Source organism: Ascaphus truei, chromosome 2 (assembly GCF_040206685.1).
Source record: "Ascaphus truei isolate aAscTru1 chromosome 2, aAscTru1.hap1, whole genome shotgun sequence".
Taxonomy (NCBI): Eukaryota; Metazoa; Chordata; class Amphibia; order Anura; family Ascaphidae; genus Ascaphus; species Ascaphus truei.
Window position 1 is genome coordinate 65,529,354 of NC_134484.1, and position 14,389 is coordinate 65,543,742.

Sequence of the window (14,389 nt, forward strand, 5' to 3'; positions counted from 1 at the left end):
AAGAGCTTCTAGTTCCCTACACTTCCATTTGCTCACTTCATTCTGCAGATGAAGGACTCCTAACAGTTCTCAGAATCTCCTGTACTTCCTTTGGGGCCCGAGTTTTTAGCCACGCGACTCCCACTTTATGGAACAGTCTGTCTCATACAGTTCGAGATGCACCGGTCTCTGGATATCTATAAAAACAGGGCCAAGATCTACCCGTTTACCCAGGCATTTCATTAATGAATCACAATCTGTCCGGCATTTAATAACTAGAGTAAAGTCCCATCCTGTATTGCATATTTCCTTGTGTTTGGGCTCTTTAATAACCTTAAATATTTTCTTATTTTTTCCTTTCTGTAATTGTGAAGCGCCTTGAGTCCCATTGGGAGAAAAGTGCTATATAAAGTTGCTATTATTAAGACTGGGAGTACAACCACACGACATTGACTGACGATAAATGTAGGTCCTTTGTATATTCGGCAGGTCAAAAACATATATAATGCAAATGATGTGTAGGAAGAAATAATCCATAATTATGCAAACAGTATAAGTTATAAAGTATACAAATTACTATAAATATAGTGGAGCACAAGATATTATGGAATATATAAAAAAAAAATATGATTATTTGTAAAATATATATATATATACACATATAATATATTTAGTCTGTAAGCATTAGTATTTGTTTATCTCACATAGAACATTTCTATAGGGGTGTTTATTAATTGTTTTAATAAATTGTCATAATTTTTATGTATTTGGACACTTGCGCTCATTTTGCTTAATATATATATATATATATATATATATATATATATATATATATATATATATATATATATATATATATATAATATCAATCACATGTAACATATCAGAACCAACACTGCTGTATTGATGATGGGGGTTGACTGCCACTCCAAAATCAACAAGAGCAAGACTATCTTCTGGGATTTAGGAGTATATTGAATCATCCCAGGTGTGAAAAGAACAATAACAAATGCCATCCAATATACTATATATATTTTTTCCGACAATCCTGGCAAACATGTTTTTTACACAATATTTCTCCAGATCAAAAATTGTAATTAGGGGTCACAAATGGAATGTAAAGGAAATGACAACATAACAGATACTGCCGCTAGTGAGATAGATGCCCGGAGCACCATTAACATATTAGTTGTTGACCAAGTATCCTGGTAGGAACCCTTCTGGTCTTCAAAACCCTGAAAGATGTCACAACTTACAAATCGCGGTAATTATTATTTATTTATTTACTATTCTTACCTGAACATTTGTACTCTGGATCTACACCTTTAAGAAGAGCATCAAACAGGGACACTTCCACCTTCTGTTTCCTGTGATGACAGCTTATAAGCAAAGAAGGCTGGCACACCACAAGATGCAGGAAAGGGTTCAGCTGCAGATCCCCAGTTCCTCTACGCCCAGGCTGACGTACAATAGTAATTCCCAATGCCTGTCGAGCAGATGACCTAGTAGAAGCATGGAGACTCTCTAGAGAAAGAAGACCGTCTCTTCCGCTGATTGGAGAGGAAGTATTGCTATTTAGGAGATCTTCAGCCGTTAGTGTGGAGATGCACGACTGACCAGATTTATCCAAAGCTGTCTCTGTTTGTGGGAGGTCTAATGAACCTTTCCCCAGTTTTTCACCATCAATGGTGTCCATTTGCAATTTAGGCACTGCAGTACATGAGTAAGTCATCAAGGAAATACGACTGGCTGTAATAAATATATCGAAGGGTATAAAGTTTAAATTCTTTACAACAGATGACTGTTTTGATGGCCTGACGATTCTGTGATGACTAGTGCCGCTCTGCTGTTCAATCTGAACTATTCTTATCTTTACGCTGTCACTACCAATGCCACTGTCTTGGGCGCCACTATAACGTGATGATGTGTCAGCTGTACGGGCATCAAGTGAATCTATTTTGTGTTGTTCTTGTTTAAAAACCTGCAAATGAAAACACAGAACGTGTAATTAACACATGATTCCCTTTATATAAGCTTTGTAGTAATAAAAGGTTACACTAAAAAACATTATATATCTTAATGCATAACAGTAACTGTTCATCAGAAAACAAGCTTAAGTGTGCACTGAACCAATTAGAACACGCTATATTCGTGGTTCTGAAGGACAAAACAGTTTACTAACATTCGGTATATACACGTAAATATGCATATTTAAGAACATTTCATATGCACCACCATGAAACCTGAATGAGTCCAGAAAATATTCAGTAATATATTCAGCAACACCAAGGAGCATAGAAGTACGATTATAAGTGTAATGACCTAGACTTTGATGTAACCAGAAACAATGGTTCAACAAAACATAAAAAGTCATAGATATAACAGCTATTACTGTAATTGGCAGTGGCATATATACAAATCCGCCACCCGTAGGCACTTGCCTGTGTGTCACCTGTGCCTGCCGCCCTGCTTCTCCTTCAGAATCCAGCACCAAGGGATGTCACCGTGACGTTGCGTTACCATGGTAATGCGACATCACAGTTGCCATGGCAACGAAATGCCGTGTGACGTCCGAGGAGTCATTTGACTCGATTTTAAAAGTAGAAACAGCGCGGCAGAACGGAGGCACCGGCAGAGGTAAATAAGTCCCTTCCCATTAGGTCCGATAGGCCAGAGAGCGCGGCAAATGCAAGCGGACATTTTTGCCGCCCTAAAATTTTGCCGCCTTAGCCCAGGCCTAATGGGAAATCTGACACTGGTAATTGGGATAGTCAAAGGAAATTTTTAAGTAAGCATTACCACTGCATAAACATCCCAAACCCCTTTTTACTATTGAAAGCGGTTCTCTTTAAGCAATAATAAACTCTTCCTGATCAATATCTCTCTTACAGAACATTTAATGCAAAATGTTTATCAGTGAAAAGTATGTGTGCTTTGTGAAATGAATATCTGGAAACCATGTGTATTCCCTCCCCTCCTACGCCTTTGGGACTACTATTTTAGTTAATGTGTTTATGGCCTTAATGGGTTAACTGTGTGGGCTTACTCAGGTTACTCTCTCTTCCCCATCCTGTGATGTAAGATAACTGCGCAGAAGGGATTTCCACTCCCAAGTATGTCGTGACCAGTAATGCCACTATAGGGATATATAAGGGTATATTTAACTCCACTCAATGTTCTAGAAACAGGTTCATCTGAGTTCTCCTGGGATCCTCACTGTGACCCCTGAATATTGGTTTAAGTGTATAGATTTGTGACCCTTTGTTGTTTTCAGTTAAGGAATGTGCCCCTATAAGTAAGCGCCAGTAGCATAAGTTCCATATTGTTATCACTATTGAATGGGAGGAAGCATGGTTTTAGTAAGGAGTTTTTAGTGTTAGTAACTCTGGAGTGTTTGGTTCGGCCGAACCGGAAGGTCCCATGTGCAATCCTGATCAAATGGGTATGGAAGAAGTATGCGGTACCCAGTAGTGGGTTCCTAATTCAGCAACATGAAGTGAATTCCAGAGAGGTCCATTTAACATGGGCATCACTAACTCTATGCAAGAGACTCCAAATTTAACCCATACTGCGGGTAACAAGACAAGTACCTCCCCACAGTATGAGTCAGAGCTACAAACGGGATGAAGTACTGAATATTATTATTTGCCACGAGTTATCAGTCAAGTGTGAAACATGTCAATGTCTGTGAAGCATTATTGACGGATGTCCAATAAAGCACTCTATTGTTTATAAAAGTTCCTGGCGCCCATCCTTGTTACATTCCAGCCTCCATACCCAGCCTGCACCTACTAACACTGAACAGGTATGAGAGACTGAGTACTGTCATGTATATAGTCAATCTGATGAAAACTCTTTTGGAGCCGGGTAAGGAGGGTTACACATGTAAAATAATTATATAATGAAATCAAACTTGACTTAAATGATAGAAAAGTGCATGTTTAGTAAGCAGTACTAGGGATTATGGCACCGTAAAACACCCTGTGGACCGTTAAAGTGAATGGAGCTGTCACAGGTCTTATGAAGTAGAACCACTTGGTAAGATATGGCCCAAAATGTCCCTGCAATAAAGGACATACAGGCATACCCCGCATTAACGTACGCAATGGGACCGGAGCATGTATGTAAAGCGAAAATGTACTTAACGTGAAGCACTACCTTTTTCCCACTTATCGATGCATGTACTGTACTGCAATCATCATATATGTGCATAACTGATGTAAATAACGCATGTGTAACAGGCTCTATAGTCTCCCCCCGCTTGCGCACAGCTTCGGTACAGGTAGGGAGCCGGTATTGCTGTTCAGGACGTGCTGACAGGCGCATGCGTGAGCTGCCGTTTGCCTATTGGGCGATATGTCCTTACTCGCGAGTGTACTTAAAGTGAGTGTCCTTAAACCGGGGTATGCCTGTATTTGGGAACTCAAATATACATTCAACAAACTCTAATAAGTGACTAGTTCCTCACTAACACTAGGGTTACCATAAGTCCATATTAAAAAAAGAGGACACCAAAAGGTGGCCGCGCATGCGCGGTTGGCTTTTGTTCGTGCATGCGCAAGTGGCTTTCAATGACCGTGCATATGTGAGCGTCGTCCGTGCACATCGCTCACGCATGTGCAATCGGCGCATATCGCTCGCTGACCGCGATTTTTTATTTGCGTATGCGTGCTTCGCTTTCCTAGACATTCTTAGTTTTTGAAAAATTCCTCACAGACGGTGAGCTTCAATCAAAAAGCCGAACATGTCCAAGAAAATACGGACATATGGTAACCCTACTGAAACATTCTAGTTTTGTAAAATACAAAAAATGTTGCAGTCAGCGGATTAAAACTTTATCAGCATACAAGTGGACATGTTGCAGCACTCACAAAAGTATAGGATCATTTTAGTATTTGAGGAATGAATGCAATAGTACAATGTTAATAAACCCGAACATACAGCACTGCACCATTCTGCTTATTTTTCACCCCTTTTCAACCTCGTAGAAAAAAAACAGGATTGTTTTACTACAAGTTTTGCTCATATCACAACTCCTACACTTTCCACCTACTTAACATTAAGAAAAAAACCTATAAATCAAATTTTGTGATTGGCCTCTTCATCAGGATTTCTTTGTCTTGCTATTCCCTTTTTATATTACTTTAGGGTGACTTATATCCCGACTACCTTTGTGATCACTAACAACGGTCACTTCAAAGAGTTTCTGTCAAATGTGGTCCACTAATGCAGTAGTTGTTTGATAATTTGGAAATCTCTTAAAGATAATCTAAGTTAAGGTATCAGCTGCTTCGGAGTATATTGAAACGACCCAAGTGTGAAAAGCACAATAACAAATGTCATCAAATATATACTTGTAGCCCTGGTAAGATTATGGGCTATATCTCTATCCTCCTCCTGTGCAGTAATCCCTGTTAAGGGCAGTGTAGACGGACGTTCACAGAGGTACACACTTGGAGTCGTTTATAATGTGAAATTATAATAAGGCTTTATTGTGCCTTTTCCTTTTCAGCAGGAAATTCATCCAAACACAGGGGGAGGGAACAAAGCTTCTATTCACTTGGGAGTATTTCTAGTGAAACACTATGCAATAATTCACATCTCCCTTAGTCAATCAGTTCTCGCAGCCCCAAACACATAGCATGCAATAAGCAGATATAAGCAGTCTTAAGAATGAAAGTCTTATCTGTTCCTTGTGGTTTGGAGGGAAAATCTTCACTGTTCCTGCTTCAGCTCCCTTGTCTCCAAGGTTGGTTAGCATACAGGTTTATAAGTTTTCCCTGTGTCTTGTAAGCAGCTCTGCTGTTGCTTCTGGCAGGGCTCAAGACTGTTGTGAGAGTCAAAGACAATCTCTGCTCTCTCTCCCAAGTTCAGCTCTCAGTCACAGCTAAGGAGTTCTCACTTCCTGTTTCAAAAGACAGGCTTTCTAAGCCATCTAATCAGGCAGGTGGTGTTTTGTTAATTGACTACCAGCAGTTAACCACCACACTGCTGGATTAGAGGCACATTACCTGAACAGGGATAAGTCCCCTGTTACAGGCAGGTTTGCCAGGAGTTATCATGGGTTTCCCCCACCTCAAGCACTTGCCCTGAAAAGGTGAAGGTAGGTCACCTGACCCTGTGTCCAATCAAGATACACAGGGGCGGTGCCTGCTGAAACCATAAAGAGCAGTGCACTTCCTATTAAGAAAAGAGTCTAAGTGAGTAGAGAAGGAGTTGGTTTAGCTAGTGAGTGTGTGTTAATAGAGTGAAGCATCAGGTTAGAACCTGATGAGTAGGGCTGATAGATAGGTGGACCAAATACCTCTTACCCTGCCTAGGGGGTAAGGGAAGAGCTAGCCCCACTCTGGGTGCCCCTTAGGCCCAGTGGAGGCAGGGACATCCTAAGGGAGTACAGCTGGCTGCTGGTTCCTATATGGTACCTGTCTGTATGCTGTGGAGGGAGAGACAAATAAAGAGCTGCTGCTAATAGAAAGAGACTTGTGTGGAGACTGGAATCTCTCATCCCTGGGAGGGGATTCTGTGGTAGGGATTCCACCCCGTATCCCTGGGGCTTACTACAGATGGAGGCGCTGCACCATTGAAGGAGAACGAAAGCATTCACCCCAGAAACCTGTCCTGTTGTCCCCCATGTCATCGCGGGAGACTCAGGCCCTCCTGTTGCCAGCAGGTACGCACCACATTCAGACACGTAGCCAGACCGAGAAACCCCCTAGGGTACCCGACATGAGATTGGGTGGGGGTAGATGGGCTACATACTTTTCTTTACGACAGTCCTGGTAAACATGGGGGTTTTTTTTACACAATATTTCTCCAAAACAAACATTGTAATTAGGGGTCACAAATGGAATGTCAAGGAAATTATAACATAACAGATACTGATGCTAGTGAAAAAGATGCCTGGAGCACCATTAATATATTGGTTGTTGACCAAGTATCCGGGTAGAAACCCTTCTGGTCTTCAACAGCCGTTCAAATTGCCAAAATGCTAAATATCATATATCTATGATACCTCCAAAATGTTCTTGTAGTTCACTCCCTGCCACGAGAAAACAAATGAAAACACCAAACAAGCTTGCAAGAGGTTCACAGTCTAAGAATCCAACTTGATGAATGTTCTCCTACCAGCTGGAAGCGTAAAGCACACACATTTCACTAGACATTGTTTGATCCTGCCCACTGCCCTCACTTTCCGTATTTAGAACATTAACATGACCCCCTACGGTCGCCGACGGCATGCCTATGTTAATTAATCTTTCCGCAGCTGTGGTGGAAAAAAAAAATGGCTGTTGTGGGAATTAGGTGGAGTGACTACTGGAAAACGAGGAACCAGCCACGTTGCCTTAGGCTCAACTACTGCAAATTGCTGTGAATGGCAGTCACCTGTTCTGCAGAACAGAGAAACAACTTTAGATGCTGCTGTTAATGGCTTCCCTCCTAGGCTAACCCCAATACACATTAGGAAAAAGGAAGCAGAAAAGTAAACGAAGACAAATCAGCAACAAAAAAACATAACTAACGTAAACCATTGCTCTGTAACTGCGTAAAGTGAACAGCATTTCATACCAAATAAGGATTGCCAGCTGCGTGTTTGTGACTATAAAGGCACCATTTATCGCTGAGTAGTATACAGAGATCACTACTCATATTCCTTATTTAACCCATTTAAAGCGAACAATAAAAGTTTTCTTTAATTAGCTACCGGTGTGCATTAACATGATCATGATTAAACCATAAAAACCAACTGTACATTACTCCTGTCCCCTCAGCCAGATGTTTTAAATTAATCTATTTGGAAATGTACTTTGAGTCTCTTTTAAAGGTTCGACCTTCTGCTTTCAGGGAATTAAATGCATATTACTGTAGTGAAGAAGATAATATTTCAGAGCTCCAGGCATATATTAAACACACTGGCAGCACATTAGACAAAATGCTTTACTTATTAGATACTTCCTATTCTAAACAGTGTCATCAAAGGCTAAAAACAAAATCCATAGAAAAGCTGCACAATGCTTCCACATAGAACCTGTGCCAAAATCTCTCTACTTTCCAGCTAATGAGGAAAGGATGTGTACTCTTAACATATGAATGTAAGATTTTCCAAGCATTCACTTTAGGAAACAAGGCTATTGGTTCCATATGGCGTATGTTAAATTAAACTGTATCAGTAAAATAACCTTTAAGATAGCTGGCATGATAACTATAATTAAACCGTATTCAAAGGACTAAAAACAAAAGGGAATTTGGTTCAACAATGGCCAATTAGAATAAAATGATTTTTTTTTTAAAGCGTACCATTGATCAAGATAAATTGTTATTGTTCGAGAACTATTTATACGCTGTTAAAATATACACTGTTAAAATATACTAGATCCAATCTAAGAATTGCAAAGATATTTGTGGCTAAGAAAATGTACAGTTCTGCGAGAGAGTAAAGAAGTGTAGAATTCTACATTATTATACTAAGACAATAGCATCAGAATGCTGAACACTGCCAGATGCTTCTTAAATCCGAGAACCGATGCTGTAAAAGGAAGCTCTCTACAGCTAGGAAAACATGTACAAAATGATAGTTTACTTCGCAAATGACTCCAAGGCTTTTTATTCATCATGTATTTCCCAGTGTTAAGAGTCAGTGTAAGCTAGGTGATGAAGGCAGAAGTAGCAGAAAGGAAAACATGAGTCATTTCTCTCTTTCATGTGCAGACACTTGGTATTATTACCCGGACACCTCACAAGCCGCGTGTACATCTAGAGCAAAATGGCTTCCGTCTCCTCACATGAAGGCCAAACCAAAAACGAGAACAAATGTGGGTGGAAGAGTCAAGTGTTTAGCAAGAGGGAATTTGGTGTCGACAACCTGGCTGTATAATATTATATATTTACATATATATATATATATATATATATATATATATATATATATATATATATATATATACACACAGGCATACCCCGCATTAACGTACGCAATGGGACCGGAGCATGTATGTAAAGCGAAAATGTTCTTAAAGTGAAGCACTACCTTTTTCCCACTTATCGATGCATGTACAGTACTGCAATCGTCATATACGTGCATAACTGGTGTAAATAACGCATTTGTAACAGGCTCTATGGTCTCCCCGCTTGCGCACAGCTTCGGTGCAGGTAGGGAGCTGGTATTGCTGTTCAGGACGTGATGACAGGCGCATGCGTGAGCTGCCGTTTGCCTATTGGGCGATATGTACTTACTCGCGAGTGTACTTAAAGTGAGTGTACTTAAAGCGGGGTATGCCTGTATATATATATATATATATATATATACACACACAGTATATATATTATATATATATATACTATGTGTATATACATAGTATGTGTGTGTGTGTGTGTGTGTGTGTGTGTGTGTGTGTGTGTGTGTGTGTGTGTGTGTGTGTGTGTGTGTGTGTGTGTGTGTTTGGCTTTGCATTCATCCCAGGCTATGTTTAAAAGCTGTGTTTAAAGCAGCATGCATTGGCTTAAGTGTTTAACCATGTAATGTGGTCTTGAGACAAAAGGTGGCACGGTGTGCTCATTTGCATGTCATTTCCCAGAATCCCTTTCTGCAGTGGAAGTGCTGTATGCTAGGTGACAATGGTTAAGGGCAGGGTTGCAGACCTGTCTAAAACATGTGAATGTGCTCACAAGTAATATTTTTATATGCTAGCTAATATATATATATATATATATATATTATTATTCAGCCAGGTTGTCGACACCGAATTGTATGTATGTATGTATGTATGTATGTATATATATATATATATATATATATATATATATATATATATATATAATACTGAGTTAAGTTATGGTGAGTAAAAAAAGTGACAAAAACCCTCCACAGGAAAGCAAATATGCAAATATAACTGTATGCTCATCTGCATGTCTTAGGCAGGTCTGCAACCCCGCCTTTCACATAATACACTACCTACCTCATTTTGTGCTGGTCATAAAAAGCAGGGCATTAAAGGCTCAGACCTGAATACTTAACCCCCTTCCGTGTCAGAGGGAACTGCAATGCTTTGCAATTCATTGAAGGCCTCTGAAACCAATGGGGTTAAAAATAAAAGCATGCAGTAATGTGTCCCGAGTTTTTAAAAAAAGAATTGAAAAAACATCAACTATATCAGTCCTGACACGCAATACTTCTGAAATGTACAACCTTTTTTTCAAACTTTTAGTACCTGGGGGGCTGGATGGAGATAGAACTCAAAACAGCTTTGATAAAACCACAAAAGCATGTTACAGGCTTCTCTAGCACGAGAGGGGTTAACAGGCGTGTTTAATGTCATCTACAATCGAAACTGATTGTAATGTGTTTTTTTTTTTAGACAATGCTGCAGTTTTGAAATATCCGCTTGCGTTCGTTTTACATGAGAGAACATAGCAGGAGTTTCTTCTTTCAGCACTAATAGGTTTGTGGCCTGTTTTATTAATTGCATATTACATCACTTCTTAATAGTATTGAAAAGAAAACAGTACACTGAATATTTGTAAGAGCACTTCCATTACTTGTGTTATTCTTCCCCCTGACCCCCCACCCCCCCACAAAAGTGAGATTATTGAACATGTTTTGTGGGGTGAAAAGGTTTGTCCGATGGGAGAATAATGTAATGTCAAACAGTACAGTATGGTCCGGTGGGGGCTGACCTTGCATTTCATTAAAATCTTACTTTTCAGAAGCATATTTTTTTAACCAAATGGTATTCAGCAGTAGATTTTGTGCATCAACCTTGTGGAAAGCTCTTAGTTTCAAAACGTTTTACCTTTTTGCTCTTAATTTCAGGAAAAACAGGTTGTTTTTTTTTTTTAATGTATTTCTTTTAACCCCTTTGCGGTCAGAAAGGCCTGCAACAGGATCGTGGGAAGAGACGTCTTGCAAGCCCGGCTCCACAATAGAGGTTTACACATGACACACCTGGGACACCTGTTTTGTTTTGTGCTGCTTGCTTAGCCCTTGACCTTTGGTGGAAATAACAGCCATGAAAATTCACGGCATGTTAAATTGATGACTCTGCCGGTTGCAAAACTGACAGGAGTAAAGGATATTCAGTACATTCATGTTGGGTGGTACTCACACTCCAGCTGTATCGATTTGGCTGGTACAGAGCTGTTTTTCCGGATGGTTTTTCCTCTGCTGGGTGAATACTTTTTGCTACAACGAAGGGTCATTCAGAATGTTCAGCGATGCCGATAGGTTAGCCGCGCAGCCTCACTGCACACCAAGCCCATCAGTATCACTAAAGATTCTGATTGGCCTGTTCTCACAGTGTGGCGTGTGTGTGGAGGGTGAAATCGTGGCAGTTCCTCGTGTCCACAACCCCATTGAGAGCGCTGCGTGGTTGGGTTACCATAATTTCTATGTGAAAAATAATTAGGTGACTTTTTAGAGATTTGCGTGCTTTGTAACAGCTCACAAACATCATTATTTTATCAGCGAAAACATCCCATTGATTTTAACATAACATCATATCTAGAAAGATTGAAATGTTCGTCTTGTCTTTACGTATTCTGAGAAATACAAACATAGATTTAAACATGATGAACAGCTAGATGAAAAAAACATTTTTGTACTAGGGAAAAACTGGTGTAACCTTTTGATATCTTTCCCTCCATAGCACCACATGCAGCACTTATCATCTGAGATCAGACTCAGAAAGACTGTTCATGGTCCCAAGGCTCAACAAAGTATCCGGCCGCTCCTCCTTCTCTTACCGTGCACCCAAAACTGGAACAAACCTACCAGAGACTCTCACATCCACCATCAGTTTAAGTTCTTTCAAAACTAAGGCTGTCTCACATTTTAATCTGGTCTGTAACTGTTTCATACGCCTATAATATATATTTTCTTTAACTGTGCATGCAATGTCTTGTATATAATGTACTGTATACCCTGTTCATTTGTGTAACTGTATTTGTAACCATGTATTATTTGTCTTAACTCTATGCCCAGGACATACTTGAAAACGAGAGGTAACTCTCAATGTATTACTTCCTGGTAAAACATTTTATAAGTAAAAGAAAAGAAAATAGCTGTTTTTTTTTCTTCAAACAAGGAATATATTTATTAGCCTGCAGTGCCCATCTGCTTAACTATTATACCTATTTATAGCTGATGTTTGAGCATTACATATGTTTCTTAGAACAATTAGCTGATTGCTGCGAATACTTTACAGGCGTCTTTAATGACTATAACAGAAGAAGGAGCAGCTGAAAAGAGATAGATCTGAAATAATAAACACTGAAGCAGATGATACATGGTAAAATGCATATAAATGTGTTTTTCGGTGACTCACTGCTAGCACTGGAATCACTGCCCACATTCATTTATAAAAAGGCTATCTTGTTACAGACACTCCTTTTGCACAATTGCCAATGTACACAAAGATGTGAAAACTACAAAAGATTAATTATGAGCATGGATAAAAGAAACTCAGCAAAATGAAATGTGCCACTTGAGACTGGAAAAGAAGTAGTTTGTGTTTGTTCTCCCGGACACACGGCGATTATTCACACGCCGCGCTAGATATGACTAACCACATTTCCAAGTCAACTGGACTATGGCCCTGAATCACGAAGCAGGACGCAGCCTTTGGAAACCTGAAGGCTCTCCCCAGAATGGTCCTTAAGGTGCGCTTAAGCTGTTTAGTAAAAATGGGCCTAAAGATTAAAAAGAGCATTACTAGAACAGGCTAATCATTTATCTGTTCGGGTAACTATCCAAGACGCAAAACTAAGGGAAAGAACTCTGACCCAAATTATTTATTTATCTATCAAATGTTTTACCAGGAAGTAATACATCGAGAGTTACAGCTCGTTTTCAAGTATGTCCTGGGCATAGAGTTACTGTATAATGACAATACATGGTTACAATAGATGAACAGAGGTTATACAGTACATTTAATTTGTAGACATGGACAGTTAGAGATATGATTATGGGTAATATGTAGTGAAGCCATCATTTTCTCCATGCTGGTGAAGATTTAAAACCCATTAATTTACATGAGGCTGAACCTCTCCCCAGAACTGGGAAGAAGACTTCACAGCAAATTGAATAGGGTTCTCTGTTACTATTGGATGACTACAGTAAGATTTGGAAATATTGGTGTTGTAGAGTTACTTTTAATGATATTCTTATTGAGGCAGAGTTTCGGTTGTGCTTGAATTGTATGTAAGGTTGCGGGATTATTCAATAATTATTCAATTTATTCATTATTCAGCTGACCTTGTCAAATTTCATGGAGAAGGAGGGGATTTATCACTCTGTATATGGCCTGCTGCCTTCTCCTATTAGGTAAAGTAAAGAATGTTTGTGGCACATAAAGCATTTCATTACCCGTTAATTACGGTTTCAATTTATCTTTCCTCACACAATGCCCTATATTTATTTACGGGCCTTGAGAAAGTGTTCGCATACCCGAAACCTGCGCGTCAGCAACCAGGAAGTTACAGGCACTATCTTGTGCACGAACGGAGCTTACTAGTCCACATAAGGGCGTCCATGTCACGCCGTGGCCCCAAATTATAGGTTTGTGAGGTTGGGCTTTTAGGCTTACATATTCCCCACATCTTTGTCAATATATACCATAGCACCCAATCAGTGTAATACTAGGGTACTGTTCGTATAGAGTCGTTGTATTACTCCATTATTCTAAATGTACTGTATCTATTAAATGTGTTTTTTATATATCATCATCAATTCATTACTTAAGGTGATTGAGTGCCCTCAACTGGGTTTGCTTTCTCTAGTTATAGTTTCTACCAATACCTAGCCCAGAGGTACAGTACACCTTCCCTTTGCCCATTCGGCTGAGCGAGGGTTACCTCTCTTGCATGTTCTGGCCTTCATGTGCAACAGAATACTCTATGATAGGGGTGTGCAAACTGGGGGGAGCAAGATTTTGCAGGGGGGGCGCGTGCGGTTGCAGAGGCCGCACTCTTCCCCAAGGCATTTAAATTAAATGCCAGGGGATCGCGTGAGGCCTCTGCAACTTCCTTTACCTCGTCTTCGGCGACACGTTGTCACGGCAATGCGGCGTCAAATGAAGCAGCGGGGGCACGTGACACGAGAGAGACAAGGTAAGCAGGGGAGGAGACCAGGCAGTGGGACAGGCGGGGGGGGGGGGGGGGGAGAAGGCAGTGGGACGGGGGGTGGGGTGAGGGGGGAAGCAGGCAGTGGGGCGCAGGGGGAAAAAGTTTGCGCACCCCAACTCCAAGACATGGAATTACAATGATCTATTCTATACCATCTCTATAAATACTCAGTCGACCGCAAGTATTTCGAACACGAGAACATGCAAAATATTGTGAAGATGGTTCTGTGTAAAAGCTACTGCAAGCTTGTAACATCCATCTGTAATTACGTAACCCCCCCACTACCCTCACCCCA

At 40.2% G+C, this 14,389-nt stretch overlaps 1 protein-coding gene across 2 annotated transcripts in view; it reads right to left on the reverse strand.

Moving 5' to 3' along the window:
* The window catches only part of VPS13B (vacuolar protein sorting 13 homolog B), a 1,123,013-nt gene that overhangs the window by 307,189 nt on the left and 801,435 nt on the right, over positions 1-14,389 (reverse strand). For both annotated transcript variants that reach the window (XM_075582636.1, XM_075582637.1), the window contains exon 34: positions 1,276-1,960. In XM_075582636.1, coding sequence (XP_075438751.1) covers positions 1,276-1,960 — 685 coding nt within the window. The remainder of the gene's footprint in view (positions 1-1,275; positions 1,961-14,389) is intronic.